Below are 20,371 nucleotides of genomic sequence, written 5' to 3' on the forward strand. Positions count from 1 at the left end.
AGTTAAGCAGACCACCTAGCCTCTTGGCTCTAGGACTGGCATCTGTAGGAACCCTTGCCTATCAGGGTCTCTCTCCTTCTCTCTGCAGAGCACTCAGTGGAGACTTGGTCTCATTTCTTGTTATGTCCCCAGAGGACTTGGGAAGCTGTTTCCTTTGCAGAGTCCCCCAAACATTTGTGAGGAGAATTCCAGCTGGGATCCAGGGCAGGTGTGAGGTGTGAAGGTGAGGAAGTTGTCAGCAACCAGTGCAACAACTGAGCAGCCCTGGAGGCCAAGCCCACCTTCAGGCCAAGTGTAGCAGGAGCACCAGAGTGGTTATTGGGTGAGTTTCTTCTCCACCTTTGTCTTTCCTCCTAAACTCCAGCCTATGGCACCTTCAGGGGGAACACACCCCAGGAGATGGAGAGGGCTCAGGGAAGTGTGACCCCAAATCACAATAACTTCTCAACATCATCATGTTTAGTAGATATCCATAAACTCTTGAAAAAATATTTTAATGTTTGTGATAACTTTATTTACTTATTTTAAACTTTTTCTATTGGGGTATAGCTGGTTAACAATGCTGTGATAGTTTCAGGTGGACAGCAAAGGGACTCAGCCATACTTACCATGTATCCATTCCCCCCCAAACTCCCATCCCATCCAGGCTACCACATAACATTGAGCAGAGTTCCCTGTGCTGTATACTAGGTCCTGGTTGATCATCCATTTTAAATATAGTAGTGTGTACATGGAGAAGGCAATGGCACCCCACTCCAGTACTCTTGCCTGGAAAATCCCATGGACGGAGGACCCTGGTGGGCCACAGTCCATGGGGTCACTAAGAGTCGGACACGACTGAGCGACTTCACTTCCACTTTTCACTTTCATGCATTGGAGAAGGAAATGGCAACCCACTCCAGTGTTCTTGCCTGGAGAATCTCAGGGACGGGGGAGCCTGGTGGGCTGCCGTCTCTGGGGTCGCACAGAGTTGGACACGACTGAAGCGACTTAGCAGCAGCAGTAGCAGCAGCAGTGTGTACATGTCCATCTCAAACTCCCTGACTATCCCTTCCCCCATTCTTCCCTCCACAATCATAATGTGATAACTCTAGAATAGGCAGTGAAGTCTTTTTTAAAATAATTGCTAAATATATAAAGCAACCCCCAAGAACTTCCCCAATAGTCCAGTGATTAAGAAGTTGCCTTCCAAGCCAGGGGACGTGGATTCTATTCCTGCTCAGGAACTAAGCCCGTGCGCAACTAGAGAACCCACCCACCACAACTGGAGAAAACCCGTGCACCCCAACAAAGAGCCTGCGTACAGCAACAAAGACCCAGCACAACCACAAAAATACTCCATGATTTATGGCAAAAATCAGTAGTTTGTTAATCCTCACTTAAATTTTAAAAAAAAGCAACCCCCAAATGTCATGATACATCACCCCTAAATGTCATGAAGGGGTCTGGATGCCAGACGGTGACTTGCTGAGATTCACTGGGGTCCCCTGGCAACCACCTCTTGCGTGTCGAGCAGAGCACGTGTGGAGCTCTGCTGAAGGTTTGTAGGAAGGCAGATGACCCTAGAGAGGACCCTGAGTGCCCAGGGGACGGGCGGCTACACCTGGGAATGGAGCTACAAGGCCACAACTTTGCCCCGTGTCTCAGGGGCCGGTTAGCGGCTCCTTCAAACTCTGAAGTAAAGGACCCAGGGGCACCTTCTGTGGCATTGCCTGAGGCTCCATCACTCAGAAGTGCACTTGCAAACCTGTTGGCCCAGAAGACACAGCCCAGCCGACTGTCGGCTCAGCGAACAGGTCTCGGAGAAAGCACCCTTTCCTGGCCTGGCTTTGGGGTGGAGGTCCGATGTCCCCTGCTATTTAGGGGGAGAACAGGACCGCCTGAGGCACCCGTGGACCCTGGCTGACCCACACAAACACGCTGTTCTTGGAGAATCCAAAACTCCTCCCTTTGCAGACTGCTCCCTGGAGCAAGGCTTTTCACGCTCCTGTTCCAGGCTCAGTCCACGGGGGAAATTGCTCAAGACTCTTGAGCAAACTTGCAGAACAGCCAGAGGTCTGACAGGAACAGACCACCCCCCCTCCCCCTCACCCACCAACAACTTCAACTTGAGCCACCTGGCGACAAAGGTGAGGAACAGCGCCAGTTGCCACCTCCTGACCATCCTATGGGATCAGGGACCTTGCCCTGCTTCCTCAGAAGGCTCCCCAAAGCACACAGCATTATGCGAGTTGCCAGCCCTGGGCCCCACACTGGCCAGGCCCACTGCTGCACGTCCCCACATCCTGCCCTGTGCACCCCTTTCCTCCTCCCAGGGCGTCCCTTCCACCGGAAACAGTCAGGGGTCTGGTGTGCAAGCAACAGAACAACTTAGGCCAAAAGGGAAATTTCCTGGAAGGCTACCAGAGTTCAAGAACCAGACGGGAAGCTGAGAACTGCTATTTCACGTGCTTGCTACTCTCAGGACCCCTGGCAGCTGAGAGGCTCTGGGAAGACTTCCCAGTTAATGACGCCTGAATCGAGACCTGAGGATGAACCAGAGTAGCCTGCCCACTTGTCCTGCCCACTATTGCCCCCGAGCTGGACTTTGTAACAAAAGAAAACCAGCCATACAGGCCCGAAGGTGACTTGGGTGGCCTTGTCTGGTCTGATCTTGGAGGGGGATGGAGAGGGCAAGAGCATCCTTTAGGGCCAGGAGGTGGGGATTTTTTGGTCTGAGACCCTGGGAATGACACCTCGAAGCTCTGGGCCGTGGTTCCCTCACAGTCAGGGAGCAGTTGTTCCCAATGACTCTCAGGCCTGTCTCATTTCACTCCCTATTCGGCCACAGAGGATCCAGGCCCTCCAGCCTCTGATGTCAGCTTTGTAGGATCGAGGCCAGGTTTGCAGAGCCTTCATCACAGCAGTGCCTATTTCCTGAGCACCTGTGGAGCTTGGCTCCTGCCTCGTGATCTCAACACTGAGGCTCTGAGTCTGCCAGCGACCGTGAGCCAGCGGCCCAGGACTCCCATTAACCTGGCTTCAGAAAGCTCTCAGGGGACCAGCATAGCCATGTGCCAGTAGAAGGGCTCAGATACCTCCAAACACACACACACACACACACACACACACACGGGCCCACAGGTCTTGGTGCACAGCTGCTGCTGCTGCTAAGTTGCTTCAGTCGTGTCCGACTCTGTGCGACCCCAGAGATGGCCTCCTACCAGGCTCCTCTGTCCCTGGGATTCTCTAGGCAAGAACACTGGAGTGGGTTGCCATTTCCTTCTCCAATGCATGAAAGTGAAAAGTGAAAGTGAAGTCGCTCAGTCGTGTCCGACTCTTAGCGACCTCATGGACTGCAGCCTACCAGGCTCCTCCGTCCATGGGATTTTCCAGGTGAGAGTACTGGAGTGGGGTGCCATTGCCTTCTCCGTGGTGCACAGCATCTGTCCACTACTCCCCTCGTCCCCTCTGTAGCTATTCCTTGTCTCCTGCTGTTCACAAACCACTGCCACTCGGGAAGAGCCCTACAGGCACCCCACTATCTACTCCCGGCCTCCCACACTATTTGGATGCTGGAGTAGGCCTGAGTTTTCATGTGGTGAGAGTCCCCTCTTTCCAACCCTAACTCATATTCAGTCGCTTGGTCCCCAAAGCAGCTGGGCCTTTGCCCCTGATCCACATGAGTCCTTGTCTTAGGAGCATGTTGGCCTCAGCCTTGCTCAAGCCTGTCCACTGTGCTGAGTTCAGAGGTCATGCCCACTTCTCTCAGGGTCCCTGGGCCCAATCCAGTCCCTCCTTCCTCCTCTGGTAGAAAATCAAAGCCCCAGGAAGAAGGGTTACAGGATCTGCTGGGTCCAGGGCAGGCTGAAAACCTGGGGTACCCTGCTTAGAAGTCGTTAGGATTCCAAGACACAAAGCACGAAAGCAAGATCAAGGCTTTCCAAATGCAGGGCCCTGTGTGACGGCCAGATCATATGCTGGGAAGCTGACTGTGGACGGGCATCCACTGGCACAGGAAAGGCCCCAGGAACAGCACTGGGTGCCATGCAGAGGGGGAGCTGAGGCCACATCTGTGTGACCTGTGCACCTGCCCACCTTCCTCCACTCACCCCTCAAGAGTGCTCAGCAAGTGGACCCAACAGCTGAAGGAGGGGGTGAGGGAGGAGTTGAGAGAGAATCGGAAGTGGGGCTGGGTGTTGCTGGCTCCTTCACTTTTCCACTCTTCTCAACACAGAGCCATCTTGTGGAAAAGGCTCTGTGTTTACCATATATAGAGGTTGGAGGCACCCTCCTCTCCTAACCTTGCCAGGGACTGGGCCCCACCCTCTCAACTGACCTTCTGAAAGTATTCTGTGAATGGCTTCAGGTTCCAAGACCTCAAAAAGTCAAAAGCCTTTGACTGTGTGGATTCTTCAAGATATGGGAATACCAGACCACCTTACCTGTCTCCTGAGAAATCTGTATGCAGGTTAAGAAACAACAGTTAGAACTGGACATGGAACAACAGACTGGTTCCAATTCAGGAAGGGAGTACGCCAAGGCTGTATACTGTCATCCTGCTGTTTTAACTTACATGCAGAGTACATCACGCAAAGTGCCAGGCTGGATGAAGCACAAGCTGGGATATAAATTGCCAGGAGAAATATAAATAATCTCAGATACACAGATGACACTCGGGCACAGTGAGGTCTGGGAGTTCAGTTCAGTGGCTCAGTCATGTCCTACTCTTTGCAACCCCATGGACTGCAGCACACCAGGCTTCCCTGTCCATCACCAACTCCTGAAGCTTGAGCAAACTCATGTCCATTGAGTCGGTGATGCCATCCAACCATTTCATTCTCTGTCATCCCCTTCTCCTGCCTTCAATCTTTCCTGGCATCAGGATCTTTTCAAATGAGTCAGTTCTTTGCATCCAAAGTGCTGGAGTTTCAGCTTCAACACCAGTCCTTCCAATGAATATTCAGGACTGATTTCCTTTAGAACTGACTGGCTGGATTTCCTTGCAGTCCAAGGGATTCTCAAGAGTCTTCTCCAACACCACAGTTCAAAAGCATCAATTCTTCAGTGCTCAGCTTTCTTTAGAGTTCAACTCACATCCATACATGACTACTGGAAAAATCATAGCTTTGACTAGATGGACCTTTGTTGGCAAAGTAATGTCTCTGCTTTTTAATATGCTATTTAGGTTGGTCATAGCTTTTCTTCCAAGGAGCAAGCGTCTTTTAATTTCATGGCTGCAGTCACCATCTGCAGTGATTTTGGAACCCCCAAATATAAAGTCTGTCACTGTTTTCATTGTTTCCCCATCTATTTGCCATGAAGTGATGGGACCGGATGCCATGATCTTAATTTCTGAATGTTGAGTTTTAAGCCAACTTTTTCACTCTCCTCTTTTACTTTCATCAAGAGGCTCCTCAGTTCTTCACTTTCTGCCACTAGTGTGGTGTCATCTGCATGTCTGAGGTTATTGATATTTCTCCTGGCAATCTTGATTCCAGCTTGTGCTTCTTCCAGCCTGGCATTTCACATGATGAAAAGGAGTACGTCAAGGCTGTATATTGTCACCCTGCTTATTTAACTTATATGCAGAGTACATCATGAGAAACGCTGGCCTGGAAGAAGCACAAGCTGGAATCAAGATTGCGGGAGAAATATCAATAACCTCAGATATGCAGATGACACCACCCCATAAGGCAGAAAGTGAAGAGGAACTCAAAAGCCTCTTGATGAAGGTGAAAGTGGAGAGTGAAAAGTTGGCTTAAAGCTCAACATTCAGAAAACGAAGATCATGGCATCCGTCCCATCACTTCATGGCAAATAGATGGGGAAACAGTGAAACAGTGTCAGACTTTATTTTTCTGGGCTCCCAAATCACTGCAGATGGTGACTGCAGCCATGAAATTAAAAGACACTTACTCCTTGGAAGGAAAGTTATGACCAACCTAGTTAGCATATTAAAAAGCAGAGACATTACTTTGCCAACAAAGGTCCATCTAGTCAAAGCTATGGTTTTTCCAGTGATCATGTCTGGATATGACAGTTGGACTGTGAAGAAAGCTGAGCACCAAAGAATTGATGCTTTTGAACTGTGGTGTTGGAGAAGACTCTTGAGAGTCCCTTGGACTGCAAGGAGATCCAACCAGTCCATTCTGAATGAGATCAGCCCTGGGGTTTCTTTGGAAGAAATGATGCTAAAGCTGAAACTCCAGTACTTTGGCCACCTCATGCGAAGAGCTGACTCATTGGAAAAGACTCTGATGCTGGGAGGGATTGGGGGCAGGAGGAGAAGGGGACGACAGAGGATGAGATGGCTGGATGGCATCACTGGCTCGATGGACCTGAGTCTGAGTGAACTCTGGGAGTTGGTGATGGACAGGGAGGCCTGGCGTGCTTCGATTCATGGGGTCGCAAGGAGTCGGACATGACTGAGCAACTGATCTGATCTGACTCTGCATATAAGTGACAAAATAAGCAGGGTGACCCACTCCACTATTCTGGGTTGGTCAAAAGGTTCATTCAGGTTTTTCTGCACAATGTTATGGAAAACCCCAATGAACTTTTGGCCAACCCAATGCTTTGTTACAGCAATTGAGCTGACTAATACCTCACCCTCGCAGCCTGAGTCTCCTCCTCTATGTAATGGCAATACTCACAAAATCCCTCTCACAGAAGTGTTGTGGGGGTTTTGGATAAAGCCATACACAGATGGAAGCAGTTATTCTCTGAGACAGTAAAAACCGCTTCTCACCCAGAATCTTGAAAAACAGTTTTCGGTTTGGAACATCCATTTGCCTTTCCTCCCTCCAAAAAAATCTCTGCTATTTTGGAGCTGCCACCAGACATGATCCTGACGGTGGGAGATAAGTCTGCAATCCTTCTACACAGTTCTTTGAAGTAAAGCATCATCTGACCTGACTTCCAAATCACAAAGTTCATTCCTAAGCAATGAGCATGGGCTGGAAGAACAACTGAGAGAATCCAGAGCTTTGGGAAGATCTTGGGCTGTTGGCAGGGGTTGTGCCAGCAAGGGTCATCTGTGGTGCAGCATGCCCACCACAGTCACCATCAAGCCGTCTTCTCTGGGGACACCTTTTCCTCTTTTTCTGGGAGGCAGCAGACCTGATGCTGGTGGACTATTTCCTTGATCTCACCATCCAGGATGTCTCTGCTGCTCCAGGAAGGCACAGGGCATCTGCTTTCCCAAAGGCTTCCAACACTTCCTTCCAGTAAAGAAAAACCCAAAGCCCCTCAGTGACCCACTGCCGAGGCACAAGAAATATTCTTGGACTTCTCCACATTTTCCTGGGTTTGCTCTAGAGCCGCTTTGTCATCACAGGCCTGAAGCCATAAAGCTGAGCTGGCGTGTGGGCAGAGGCTCTTTCCAAAGTCTGGACCACACTCGTGTGGCCATTGCTTGAATAGCAGCTCAGAATTTAAGGGCTGGAAAGTTCATCTGTGAGGTATGGAAATCAGGAGTGCAGTCAGGTCTGAACTTACTGCCATGGGACGGAGAAATGGGGTGGAAAGTAACGCCCAATTCAAGGTGCTAAGATCACAAGAGACACAAGAATCCTGGGTATGGGCTGGGGGGTCATTGCCATCAGCAGAATCTAGTAGGCCTCCACTTCTGGGGACTTCTCCCCCAGCCTTCACCCTGCAGCCCCTCAGAGACCCATCCCCTAGCCCGTCCTCTGGTCAGAAAGGCAGTTGTCTACATGGTCCCAGACCAGCACTCACTGCTCCAGCAAGCCCTGGGGCTTAACCCAGGCCTCACCCATCCTTCTAAGCAGAAAACGAGGCCAAGGCTCCAGCATCTGTGAGTTATGAAGTCCTCCGGAGGGTCCCAATGCCCGTGCTCTGTTAGATGTGTTTGGGTTTATTGCTGTCTATTGTACTGCCGCAACACACCTGGATGCCAAGGTACTGACAAGTCAGCAGGACCCCCTGCAGACTCCCCAGGATGTTTCATGTTGAGGCAGTCCTGTCTTCTCACTCACTGCTGGGGCTGGGTTCCCCCGGAAGCAACCCCGACAATCATTCCAGTGTGAGCAGAGCCCTGGGGAGGTGATCCCAGGACACATGTGCTGGGCATGGGGAGGAGTCAGCACACGGGGTGTGGTGAGCAGGCCAGCACTGGGGGTGTTGGAGATGGTTCAGGCAGCCTCAGAGATGTCCCTCCCACGGCTCGGGAGCTGGGCCATCAGTCCTCCAGCCCCCATCTGTTATAGTTGAGGGCAGCTCTGGGGTGTTAACCCCCCAGTGTCCTGCTGTCCCCTGGATGAGGCTGGAGTCTGTGGCCAGAGGACCTGTATCCAGAAAGGACAGCGTGGAAGCCCCCACTGTCAGCTCCACCAAGCTTCCGCAGGCTGCCAGGGAGAAGGAAGGTTCAGAGACTCTGGTTCCTTATTCAGTTTCCCCACGTTGGCTGAGGCGTCTCGAGTCCCCTCTTCCCTGGACACTTTGTCATCTCCCGGTGGGGCACTGCTGCTTCAGACACGCATCTCTGCTGATTCTGGGCCCTACTGATTCTTGGACCAGAAGGGTCCCTCCACAGGTGACCAGATGCTGTACAGAAACACCTTAGAGGGAGTGAAGTGGGGCCCCAGGGACAGGCAGTTTTACCAGACCACCTCTCCCTGAGGACCTCACACAGATGGTCAGCTCATAGAGGGCGGGGACCAGGAAGCACTCCACTCTTCCCAGGGTGGTCGGCTCGGAGCAGCTATGGCTTAAGGAAGGACCCAGCCAACCTACCCAGCTGGGTATCTAGGAGTGGTAACACTGGCACCAGTCACCTTACAGGCCCACCACCAAGGGGTGGCCTGTGAAGGACATTGAATATGAGGGTCACCACACTCTTACAATGCCTGTCTCCTCAACTCCACTGTCCCCACCACAGCCAGGGGTCCCCCAAGCCAGAGGCTCCAACTAACTTCCAAGTGCCCAAGGGCTTTTCCAGAACTTGGTGCCAGGAAACGACACCCTCCCACAGCCCGGGATCCTCAGAAGTTGGATGCAGATACCCCAGCTCTGTCCCCTCTCTGGCCTCCAAGGTGGGACTGTTGCCTGAAAAACTGGGTCCTCCACTTTGAGGGTGTCGGGCCAAAAGACACAGTCAAGCCAAAGAGTAGGAGAAGGAGAAATGTATTACTTGCAGGAAATAAAGAGAACCCTGGGGATCTTCCCCAAAAGAGTGTTTGCCTGGCAGAGTGTTTGACTGGGTACATGTGTGTTTGTGAAGGGGCTCAGGCAGGAGAATTCAGCACAGCATCAGGGCAAAGGTCAACAGAACCCAAGCTTTAGTCGACTGCAGTCTCAAGAGTCAGAAAAGTCAACATCACCATCCTTGAGGTTCACTGGAGTGGGAGTCTTCACAACTGGTGTCCAACAACTCCACACAGTTCTTTCTACCAGGAGATGGTGTCAGGCTAAGGGCTCAGTCAGGCAAAATTCCCCAGATGCCAGACACAAGTCCAGGTGGTCACCTGTGCTTCTGACCAATTGGTTGTAGATTAGAGGTTCCTCCGACCCCACTCCTCCAAGCCCTTAGGCTGACTTGCTGGAGTGACTCACAGAAATCAGTCCTTACTAGACCACTGCTTTATGAAAGAATGTAACTGTCCCCACATCCTGAGTTACATTCTTTCATAATACATTGCAGGGGCCAGAAAGGGGACAATGAATTATAAAAGAATGTAACTCAGGAAGTCAGCTGGAAGAGATGTTCAGGGCAGGGTGTGGAGAAACGGTGGAGCTTCCCTGCCCCCTCCAAGCTCACCAGCCTCCTTCTTCTGGGCGTTCATCAACCCAGAAGCTCTCAGGACCCCATCCTTTTAGGTTCTTCAGTTCAGTTCAGTTGCTCACTCGTATCCAACTCTTTGCAACCCCATGGACTGCAGCATGCCAAGCTTCTCTGTCCATCACCAAGTCCCGAAGTTTACTCAAACTCATGTCCATTGAGTCGGTGATGCCATCCAACCATCTCATCCTCTGTTGTCCCCTTCTCCTCCAGCCTTCAATCTTTCCCAGCATCAGGGTCTTTTCTAATGAGTCAGTTCTTTGCATCAGGTGGCCAAAGGATTGAAGCTTCAGCTTCAGCATCAGTCAAAGTTTTCTCAATGTTGAGCTTGAAACCAGCTTTTTCACTTTCACTTTCACTTTCATCAAGAGGCTCTTTAGTTCTTCTTCACTTTCTGCCATAGGGTGGTGTCATCTGCATATCTGAGGTTATTGATATTTCTCCTGGAAATCTTGATTCCAGCTTGTGCTTAGTCCAGTCCAGCATTTCAAATGATGTACTCTGCATATAAGTTAAATAAGCAGGGTGACAATATACAACCTTGATGTACTCCTTTTCCTATTTGGAACCAGTCTGTTATTATGCACATAGGCATGATTGGTTCAATCTTTGGTCATTGGTGATTGAACTCAACCTCCAAGCTTCTCCCCTCCTCAGAGGTCCAGACCTGGGGCTGAAAGTTCTACCTTCTAATCCTCTCATCACTGGGTTGGTTCTTCTGGAAATCAGCTCCACCCTTAGGTCAGTCGGTTCAGTTGCTCAATTGTGCCCGACTCTTTGTGACCCCATGAATCACAGCACGCCAGGCCTCCCTGTCCATCACCAACTCCCAGAGTTCACTCAAACCCATGTCCATCGAGTTGGTGATGCCATCCAGCCATCTCATCCTCTGTCATCCCCTTCTCCTCCTGCCCCCAATCCCTCCCAGCATCAGAGTCTTTTCCAATGAGTCAACTCTTCGCATGAGGTGGCCAAAGTACTGGAGTTTCAGCTTTAGCATCACTTCTTCCAAAGAAACCCCAGGGCTGATCTCATTCAGAATGGACTGGTTGGATCTCCTTGCAGTCCAAGGGACTCTCAAGAGTCTTCTCCAACACCACAGTTCAAAAGCATCAATTCTTTGGTGCTCAGCTTTCTTCACAGTCCAACTGTCATATCCAGACATGATCACTGGAAAAACCATAGCCTTGACTAGATGGACCTTTGTTGGCAAAGTAATGTCTCTGCTTTTTAATATGTTATCTAGGTTGGTCATAACTTTCCTTCCAAGGAGTAAGTGTCTTTTAATTTCATGGCTGCAGTCACCATCTGCAGTGATTTGGGAGCCCCAAAAAATAAACTCTGACACTGTTTCCCCATCTATTTCCCATGAAGTGATGGGACCAGATGCCATGATCTTCGTTTTCTGAATGTTGAGCTTTAAGCCAACTTTTTCGCTCTCCTCTTTCACTTTCATCAAGAGGCTCTTTAGCTCTTCTTCACTTTCTGCCATAAGGGTGGTGTCATCTGCATATCTGAGGTTATTGATACTTCTCCCGGCAATCTTGATTCCAGCTTGTGCTTCTTCCAGCCCAGTGTTTCTCATGATGTACTCTGCATGTAAGTTAAATAAGCAGGATGATGTACTCCTTTCCGTCTTTGGAACCAGTCTGTTTTTCCATGTCCAGTTCTAACTGTTGCTTCCTGACCTGCATACAAATTTCTCAAGAGGCAGGTGAGGTGACTTGGTATTCCCATCTCTTTAAGAATTTTCCAGAACTTGTTGTGGTCCACACAGTCAAAGGCTTTGGCATAGTCATAAAGCAGAAGTAGATGTTTTTCTGGAACTCTCTTGCTTTTTCAATGATCCAACAGATGTTGGCAATTTGATCTCTGGTTCCTTTGCCTTTTCTAAATCCAGCTTGAACATCTGGAAGTTCACAGTTCACATACTGTTGAAGCCTGGCTTGGAGAATTTTGAGCATTACTTTGCTAGCATGTGAGATGAGTGCGACTGTGTGGCAGTTTGAGCATTCTTTGGCATTGCCTTTCTTTGGGATTGGAATGAAAACTGACCTTTTCCAGTCCTGTGGCCACTGCTGAGTTTTCCAAATGTGCTGGCATATTGAGTGCAGCACTTTCAGAGCATCATCTTTTAGGATTTGAAATAGCTCAACTGGAATTCTGTCACCTCCACTAGCTTTGTTCATAGTGATGCTTCCTAAGCCCACTTGACTTCGCATTCCAGGATGTCTGGCTCTAGGTTGGTGATCACACCATCGTGATTATCTGAGTCATGCAGATCTTTTTGTATAGTTCTTCTGTGTATTCTTGCCACTTCTTATTATCTTCTGCTTCTGTGAGGTCCGTACCATTTTTGTTCTTTCTTGTGCGCATCTTTGTATGAAATGTTCCCTTGGTAGCTCTGATTTTCTTGAAGAGATCTCTAGACTTTCCCTTTCTATTGTTTTCCTCTATTTCTTTGCATGGATCGCTGAGGAAGGCTTTCTTATCTCTCCTTGATATTCTTTCGAACTCTGCATTCAAATGGGTATATCTTTTCTTTTTTTCTTTGCCTTTCACTTCTCTTCTATTCACAGCTATTTGTAAGGCCTCCTCAGATAACCATTTTGCCTTTTTGCATTTCTTTTCCTTGGGGATGGTCTTGATCCCTGCCTCCTGTACAATGTCATCCATAAGAAAAAGGAAGCTCCAGGCCAGTCTGGCTATGATCCAGCAGCCCAGTGGGAGATACCGAAGCAGGTGGAAAGCTTATGGGACAAACATGGGCTGTGCTGCTGGAGGGAGCTGTGCTCAACGGACCATGTCTGGTCCCCTCTAGTGACATTTTCTCTCCTGGGAAAGCAGACCCTTCAGATCACATCATCCACCATCACCCCTGGTCCTGGTCGCGGCCCCATCCGTGCTACCATGGCCTCCACCTCCCCTGCTCCCTCAGACCCCGTGCTGGTCTCACGGGGTGCTCTAGTCCCCAGGACACAGGTTCGGGCTGCAAATGAACAAACTTCCGTCTGGGTGCAATTTCAGAGATGAGGAGGGAGCCAGTTCGGACCATGGGCAGCTCTTGAGGCGGTGTCACTCTGGAAGGCCTGGAGGGGCCCTGTCTTCAGGGTCCCTTTAGTGGCAAGTGGCCCACCAGGTCATACAGTTGTGAGGTGCTATTCCGGAGGCTTTCCTTGGGCCTCAGGATGGGGCTTCAGTGAGCCTCCGAGAGTGCTGCATAATGGACCACATGATCCTCGGTGCATCACAGGGGACCAGCCGTTTATTTGTTCAGGAGTCTGCCACCTATCAGGGCAGGGCTTGGCAGGGAGGCACATGTCTGCCCTGAGCCACACCAGCCCAGCAGCCCGACCAGAACTGGAGGGTCCATTTCAAAGGCAGCCCACTCCCAGGACTGCTTCCTCTGTAGTTCTGCTGCTTCCTCTCTGGTGTGTGTGTGTGTGTGTGTGTGTAGATGTGTGCACACACACTTGCTCCCCTTCTCCGTCCCTACCTCTCTCTTGTTCATACGTCCCCTCTGGGCTCCTGGCCACAGCTCAGCTCCTAAACTAATGGACTTCTTTTATCCCTGCCTTCCTAGGACCTCCAGAAAAGACAGGTCCCAAGTGACCTTCCAGAAAGGCAGTCTCAGCTCACTCTTGTCCAGCAGCAATTTGGATGATTCCTCCAGTGGTGGGGGTGGGGGGAGGGTGGGAGAAGGGGATAGCTGCCCACTCCAGTATTCTTGCCTGAAGAATTCCATGGACAGAGGAGCCTGGTGGGCTACAGTCCATGGGGTCGCAAAGAGTAAGACATGACTGAACAACTAACATTATGTTTGTTTATGCTCAATTTTTAATAGTTCCTCTAGTGGGGGGTGGTGAGGGGGTAGGGGTGGTAGTAGCAGGGAGAGAACAGCACACAATGGTGCTTGTCATCCTGTTTTGCAGGCACAACTGCCCAGCCATCGCCATAGACCACCAGGAGATCAGCTCCAAGTCACGCAGCCTTATCAAGCAAATGCCATCAGATACTGCAGCAGAGAACTATGTGGATAAGGGGAGAAGCTCGGTACCAGGTTTACAGACCCAAGGATACCAGCCTGTCTTCAGAGCTGCCAGCAGCTCGGCACGTCTGACCAGCTGTGTCCTTCCTCCCTGGACAGACTCCATGAGGCAAATAGGCCACTGGCTCCACGGCTGCTCAAGCCAGGCTCATCTTCCAGAAGGCGCCCATGTGGTTTGGTGACAAATCCCACCAATTTGTTGGTACACTTGTTCCAAGTTTAAAAGCCAGTTGTTGGAAGGATCATTGGCAAATAAGCAAGCTGTTATCAATGCAAAACGTCAAAGCATACCAATGATTCCTGGATGCTTGCTTTGCGCCTGGCCCTGGGCTAAGCACTGATCACACCCTCTTCCAGTCACTCCTGACCCAAGGAAATGAGGGCATTACTGTCCCTCTTCTACACATGAGGCACTGAACCTCAAGAAGGTTAACTTACTTGCACAATCACTCTGCTAGTGCAGGAAGCCACACTAATTAACCTACAAGTAGGTTTGTTTATAGGCTTCTCTGATAGCTTAGTTGCTAAAGAATTCACCTGCAATGCAGGAGACCCAGATTCGATCCCTGGATTGGGAAAATTGCCTGGAGAAGGGAATGGCTACCCACTCCAGTATTCTTGCCTGAAGAATTCCATGGACAGAGGAACCTGGTGGGCTACAGTACATGGGGTTGCAAAGAGTAAGACATGACTGAACAACTAACACTGTTTGTTTATGCCCAATTTTTAGTAGTACTGATAATAAGGGGAATTTACTGACTCTTGAAACCAGAAAGTCTAAACTTCAGGGTTGATTTGGTTCCCAACAGTCATCAAAGTCTGCTTTCTCCCCCTCGTTCCTGTCTGCCTCATGGCACAAGGTGCCCGCCTCAGCATAGCAAGATGGCTGGAGCAGCACCACCACACATCACATGCCCAGAAGGAAAAAGAGAAATAGCATCTTTTCCAAAATCCCCTGGCAAACTCCTTCTCTAGGTTCAGCGGCCCTAATTAGGCAGCCCACCACCCCAGAATTGCTGCCTTAGAGCCAGCAGTGTGTCTAACTTTCTAAACTCAAGGAGCACTGGAAAGTATAAAATAGGCTTGCTTGCAAGCCTATTAGAATGTTGTGAAGCAATGATTTGAACCCTGTCTGCTCATTCAAACAGTATTTGCCGATCCCTTGCTGTGGATCAGGCACACTTTAGATGGTAGAGACTAATCTGAAAGTTCCCGACCTCCCATCTTCCTGTTGCTGGCTGGGCTGCCTCTCAGGGTTAAACTCTTGTTTTCATCAGAACCTAGTGCTGGTTAAATATCCTCCCGACCAGTGTTTCTAGGATTGAAGAGGCTCTGTGACTCCAGACTGTTACTTAATTTCTGTCTCTCGACCTCCTAGTCTATAAAATCGGGAATAATGATGCCTCCCTGAAGTTATGAGAATGAAACGGGTTTACATGGGAAACATACGGAAACTTAAAAGCGACAATCCAACCCAGTGGGCATGCACGAGGTCAACTCTCGTTTTCATGCTAGTGATGCTGGGATTCGGAGTTTTGTAGATTAAATTCCAATTTCACTGGATCGGGCTTTGTAAAGACATTGTCTTGTGCATACGGTTCCAAAGACGCTAGTTCAATTCAAACGTTCTACTCAACCTACAACTTATTTGTTTATAAACCACATTTTTCATGGGGGGCGGGGGGCGGTAGCCTATATTGAAGAGCCCATCATTTTCTAAACTGGTCGTGAACTCTGAGAGCAAGCGTTCCCTTAGGAGAGCAGGCAAAGAACCGCCCTGGCATTGCCAAGGTGAACACACCCAGAACAGGCGGCAGCATCAGTTAACCCTTGCCTGGAGGCTTCCGCGCAGCCGCGAGACGGCACCAAAGCGCCTCCAGAGCCGGGGACCTGCGAGACTTCGTCCAATCAGAGACCTCACCTAACCTCGGGCCGGCGTCTATAGACCAATGAAGACTCGAGCGCGCGGTCTTCTGGGAACATGCCTCTCACGGAAGCTGCCCTACCCCCTGCCACACTTAGGCGGGGCTAGCCTTACGGTTGGCCGCCCCACTGGCTGAAACGGCTGTCCGTCACGGGGCGGAAAGGGGCCGGGCGCTCGAGTCTGCGCGTTGCTCGCTGGCCGCGCGCGGGAACCCGCAGAGGCGCTGGCTGGACCCGGCACGTCCTCGGAGGTAGCGGTGCGACGGAGGCGGCTCTTCCCGGGCCCCCTTGGGCAGGCGGCCGAGGACCGCGGAGCCTCGGCTGGCCCGGCCTACGGTCACGGGGGGCTCCGCGTAGCCGCGTGAACTGAGCCGCCCACGCCGACCCTTGCGGTGCTTCCCCTGCACCTGCCCACCCAACTGAGCCCCCGGCTGACCCGATCATCTCCCGCACTGAGCAGGGCGGTCACTCTCGCGCAGGTAGGTGCCCCTGCGCAGATCTGCGCTCCCCGGTCTGGTAGATGACCCTCGCGTACGTAGGAGGTGCCCCCTCCCCCCCCCCCCGTCAGTGGCCCCCGCGTGGCGAGGATGCCGCCTGGTCTCGCCGCGAGTATGGGGCGGTCGCAGTCCCGCAGAAACGACCGCTCCCTAAGGACCCTCGGGCGGGCAGCTGGTTGAGCTGCGGAGGCCCAAGATGCCGGTGATCGGCGTGGACGCCAGCTGATGGGGGCTCGGCTGGGTGCGGGGGTGGTGTCCAGCGAGGGCGACGGGCCCGGAGGGGGAGGTTACAAACTGGCCATCCTGGACCAGAGACTGGACCCAGAGAGGCAGGAGCCGGTGAGACAACCGCGCCGTCCCGGCAGGCAGCGTATTCTAGTAGAGGACAGATCAGGGGCGTGTCCACCCTCGACCTCGTCCACACCTGGGTTTTCTTTCCTCTTTGCGAAGTTGTTACCGTAACGCCTCATCAGTTCGCGGTGACTATTGAAGGACTGGGTGTATATAAAGCGTTGGGAAGTAGAGTTTGGAGCGAGTGTTTGCGCGGCGGGACTTGAGGCCCCACCCCCACCCCACCCCCGCCCCGAGGGTGTGGCAGGACCCGCGTCGGAGCCTGGCCTTCAGCCCTCTCTTCAAGGCCGGAGCTCTCCCCGCCTACCCCCTCCTCCCCCTGGCCAGTTCTCTCCTGGAGGCTCTGACCTCCTCCACCTTCCTCTCCCTGACTCCCTCCTAACCTTGCGTGGGATCTTTTATCTCTTTCAAAAGCTGATTTTTTTTTTTTTTTTTTTAAGTTAGACTCTCCCCATGGCTCATCCCCGTAAAGAATCCGCCTGCAGTACAGGAAATAAGAGAGGCGGGTTCGATCTGGACTATCCCCTAGAGAAGGAGATGGCAACCCACTCCAATATTCTTGCCTGGAGAATCCCATGGACAGGAGCCTGGCGGGCTACAGTCCATGGGGTCGCAAAGAGTCAAAGGAACACTGCTGAGCATGCATGCACAACGTTGAAATGAAAAAAATACTCAGTATTTAAGTTTGTAAATCTAAATGCATCCAATATTTTAGTAATGTTGTCTTCTGTTGGATTTTTGTATAGTGAAATATTTTAATCAGGCAAAAAAGAATAGAACTACAGTAGTTATTGTATACCCTGAAAAAAAAAAAGCAAATAATTTTTCCTTATGCTTTTGGACTTTTTTTTTTTTTTAAGGAAATGTTTCATTTTGGCTACAGCTAAAAGTCTTCCTTGCTGTCACCACCTCCTCACCCCATAGAATTTCTTCTGTCTGGCCTGTCCTTTCTTGGCTCACAGGACTCCCCTGTGCTCCCTGGAGCTCTTGAGTCCTCACTCATTCCAGTCAGCTCCAGCCTTGCTCCTTAAGTAGAGCCCATAGTGAGATCTGTGGCCACCATTATTGGTGCTGTCCTGTTCTCTCGACATTTGTTCTTTTGCCCTCTTAGGAAGCCTGCCTTCTCTTCACCCTCCCAGGCCCAGTAGATGAGCTCATGATAGACGGATCAGCCTTCGTTAGGCCACTATTCCCTTCTCCAGATGTGGTGTCTGCACCAGACAGTCACCAGCAGTTCCATGCTTCCAGGAAAAAGCAGCCTCCCACAGTCCGTTGTACTGCAGCTTATAAAATAAGGTTGTTAAAATTCATAGTAATAGCTGTCATTGCTGACCGTGTGGGTCTCAGGCTTTTTAACTGAGTGTGTGGTGTCCCCTGCTTCCTTTTATCCTGCACTGCAGTCATAGTCATGCACGGGTAGGGATGTTCCTGTCTCAAATGAGCAAACTGGAGCCCAGCCGGACCAGGCGTCAGCAGCAGGGGGCGCCCAGAATTTCGCCTCAGTGGGAGGACTGGTCCTTTGTGGGCCATGACGGTCATCAGCATTCACACAGGGTCTCTTCCACCTTCCAGCCGCCTTGGGTACAGGAGGCACCTGGGCCACGGCCTCCCTTGGCGGGGCCAGTGATGGCTTCCGTGGACTTCAAGACCTATGTGGACCAGGCGTGCCGCGCAGCTGAGGAGTTCGTGAACGTGTACTACAGCACCATGGACAAGCGGCGGCGGCTGCTGTCCCGCCTGTACATGGGCACAGCCACCCTGGTGTGGAACGGCAACGCCGTCTCCGGGCAAGAGTCCCTGAGTGAGTTTTTTGAGATGCTGCCTTCCAGCGAGTTCCAGATCAACGTGGTAGACTGCCAGCCTGTCCATGACGAAGCCACCCCGAGCCAGACCACAGTCCTTGTGGTGATCTGTGGGACAGTGAAGTTTGAGGGCAACAAACAGCGGGACTTCAACCAGAACTTCATCCTGACGGCCCAGGCCTCACCCAGCAACACAGTGTGGAAGATCGCCAGCGACTGCTTCCGGTTCCAGGACTGGGCCTGCTAGTGGGGTGGCGGGACACCCCCAGCCTGAACCCTGGGCTCGCTCAACTCTGAGGGGCCCCTGTCTGGGCATATACTTGTTTGTCACAGCTGCCTTTTTGAAGTAGTAAAATTCTCTATTTTTCTATTTGCCCAGGAGAGACTCTGGTTCTGGAAATTCTGATGAATAAAATGTTGCTTGTTTTCTCCTTGCTGGATGTGTTTGGGCGATACTGGGGAGAGGGGCCCAGGAGAAGGAGGGTTAAAGCTGCAAGGCCAGCAGAAGGTACTGCAGAGACTGAGATCCAGGGCTGAGCACCTGCCCCAGGCACAGGTGTGTGCACAGGTGTACCAGAGCCGGACTCAGCCGCACACACAGAGGACACCCTTGGGACTCTTCGAAAACAGCAGGCACATATCCTGGTCGAACTCCTGAATCTCAGAGGGTGGGCCTGAGCGTTTTTGGCATTTTACAAAAGCCCCCTAGCTGTCTATTAAAACATTTTAGAGAACCCCCTGACTAGGTGGTTAGACCCGCACTGGGACTTTGCACCTGTGCTGGGAGTTACATGGATGAAAACAGGTAAGATACCTGGAGTTAGCTAATAACTGCTTGTAAACAGGAAGCTCTGTTGACTACTCCCTTACAAAGAGGAGACCTGCTTTTAAGAGGAGGGAGTACTGAGGTGGGGCCGGAGGGCATCAGAATTAGATGCTGGTTTTACTGACCCTGAGGACCAACTCACCCCATTTCGCCAAAGTAAAGAAAAAATGAGCTGTTGCCATCATCCTTTGATTAATAGATGAGCTCTTGTGGACACACAGTTTCCCCAGGTAAATCTGTGATCAAAGGTCGGGCTGGGGGGTGTGGGTTAGGATTAGGAATGGGGGACTTGTGTAGGCTGCACAGATGGTAGGGACCTCTAGCCCTGGGCTATGGCGTCCACTGGGGATGGCTAGGCAAGGTGGGTATAAGGATCTCACTCCCCTCTGATAGAGGAAAAGGGGCCTGACCTTGGGGACTGGACTGGGAGCTGGCAGGACAGAGGGACAGGGCAGGAGGCTGGACGGTGGCTGTTGCACAGAAGGTGGGGGGCAGCGGCAGCCTGTACTTCAGGGCAAGCCCTGGTCAGTGTCCCAGGCTGGCATGCAGGCCTGAACACAGAGCCCGGTGTGTGTTGTGGGGCTGGTGGGGGGGTGTCTCAGATGCCGGATCACTGGGCCTCTGGGAGAAGCCAAGCAGAGAGTGGACAGGGTCCTCAGGGCTCAGAGTTGCTAGGGGAGCAAGAACCCCCCACGGCAGGAGGTCTGTTTTCTAAGGCCAGATCTAAGCAGTCTTGGGCTCCCCGGGTGGCGCTAGTGGTAAAGAACCCACCTGCCAATGCAGTAGATGTAGGAAAGGTGGTTTGATTCCTGGGTTGGGAAGATTCCCTGGAGGAGAGCATGACAACCCATTCCAGTATTCTTGCCTGGAGAATCCCATGAAAGAGGAGCCTGGAGGGCTACAACCCATAGGGTCGCAAAGAGTCAGACACGACTGAAGCGACTTAGCACACATGAACTAAGCAGTGCTGAGGCCTCAGAAAACCCACTCCAGTGCCCCAAGAGAAAAAAGATCCAGGTTCAGAGATAGCCAACTCCTCTTACAGAATGCTCCCCTCCAAAAGCTCATGACTGAGAAACTCAGTGATGACAGAGGTTGGTTCAGGGGGCTAGAGGTACACCAGCTTGGCTGAGGAAGAGTCCA

At 51.5% G+C, this 20,371-nt stretch overlaps 1 protein-coding gene across 1 annotated transcript; it reads left to right on the top strand.

Moving 5' to 3' along the window:
• The first annotated feature begins 15,926 nt into the window (after positions 1 to 15,926).
• On the top strand, positions 15,927 to 18,829 carry NXT1 (nuclear transport factor 2 like export factor 1). The gene is made up of 2 exons (XM_005889002.3): positions 15,927 to 16,231; positions 18,173 to 18,829. The coding sequence occupies exon 2, from the start codon at positions 18,227 to 18,229 to the stop codon at positions 18,647 to 18,649; it is 423 nt and encodes a 140-aa protein (XP_005889064.1). The 5' UTR covers positions 15,927 to 16,231; positions 18,173 to 18,226; the 3' UTR covers positions 18,650 to 18,829.
• The last annotated feature ends 1,542 nt before the right edge of the window (positions 18,830 to 20,371 follow it).

Source organism: Bos mutus, chromosome 13 (genome assembly GCF_027580195.1).
Source record: "Bos mutus isolate GX-2022 chromosome 13, NWIPB_WYAK_1.1, whole genome shotgun sequence".
Taxonomy (NCBI): Eukaryota; Metazoa; Chordata; class Mammalia; order Artiodactyla; family Bovidae; genus Bos; species Bos mutus.

What these genes read in the sequence shown, in the direction of transcription:
- NXT1 (XM_005889002.3), top strand. Translation starts at nt 18,227, where the DNA reads ATGGCTTCCGTGGACTTCAAGACCTATGTGGACCAGGCGTGCCGCGCA.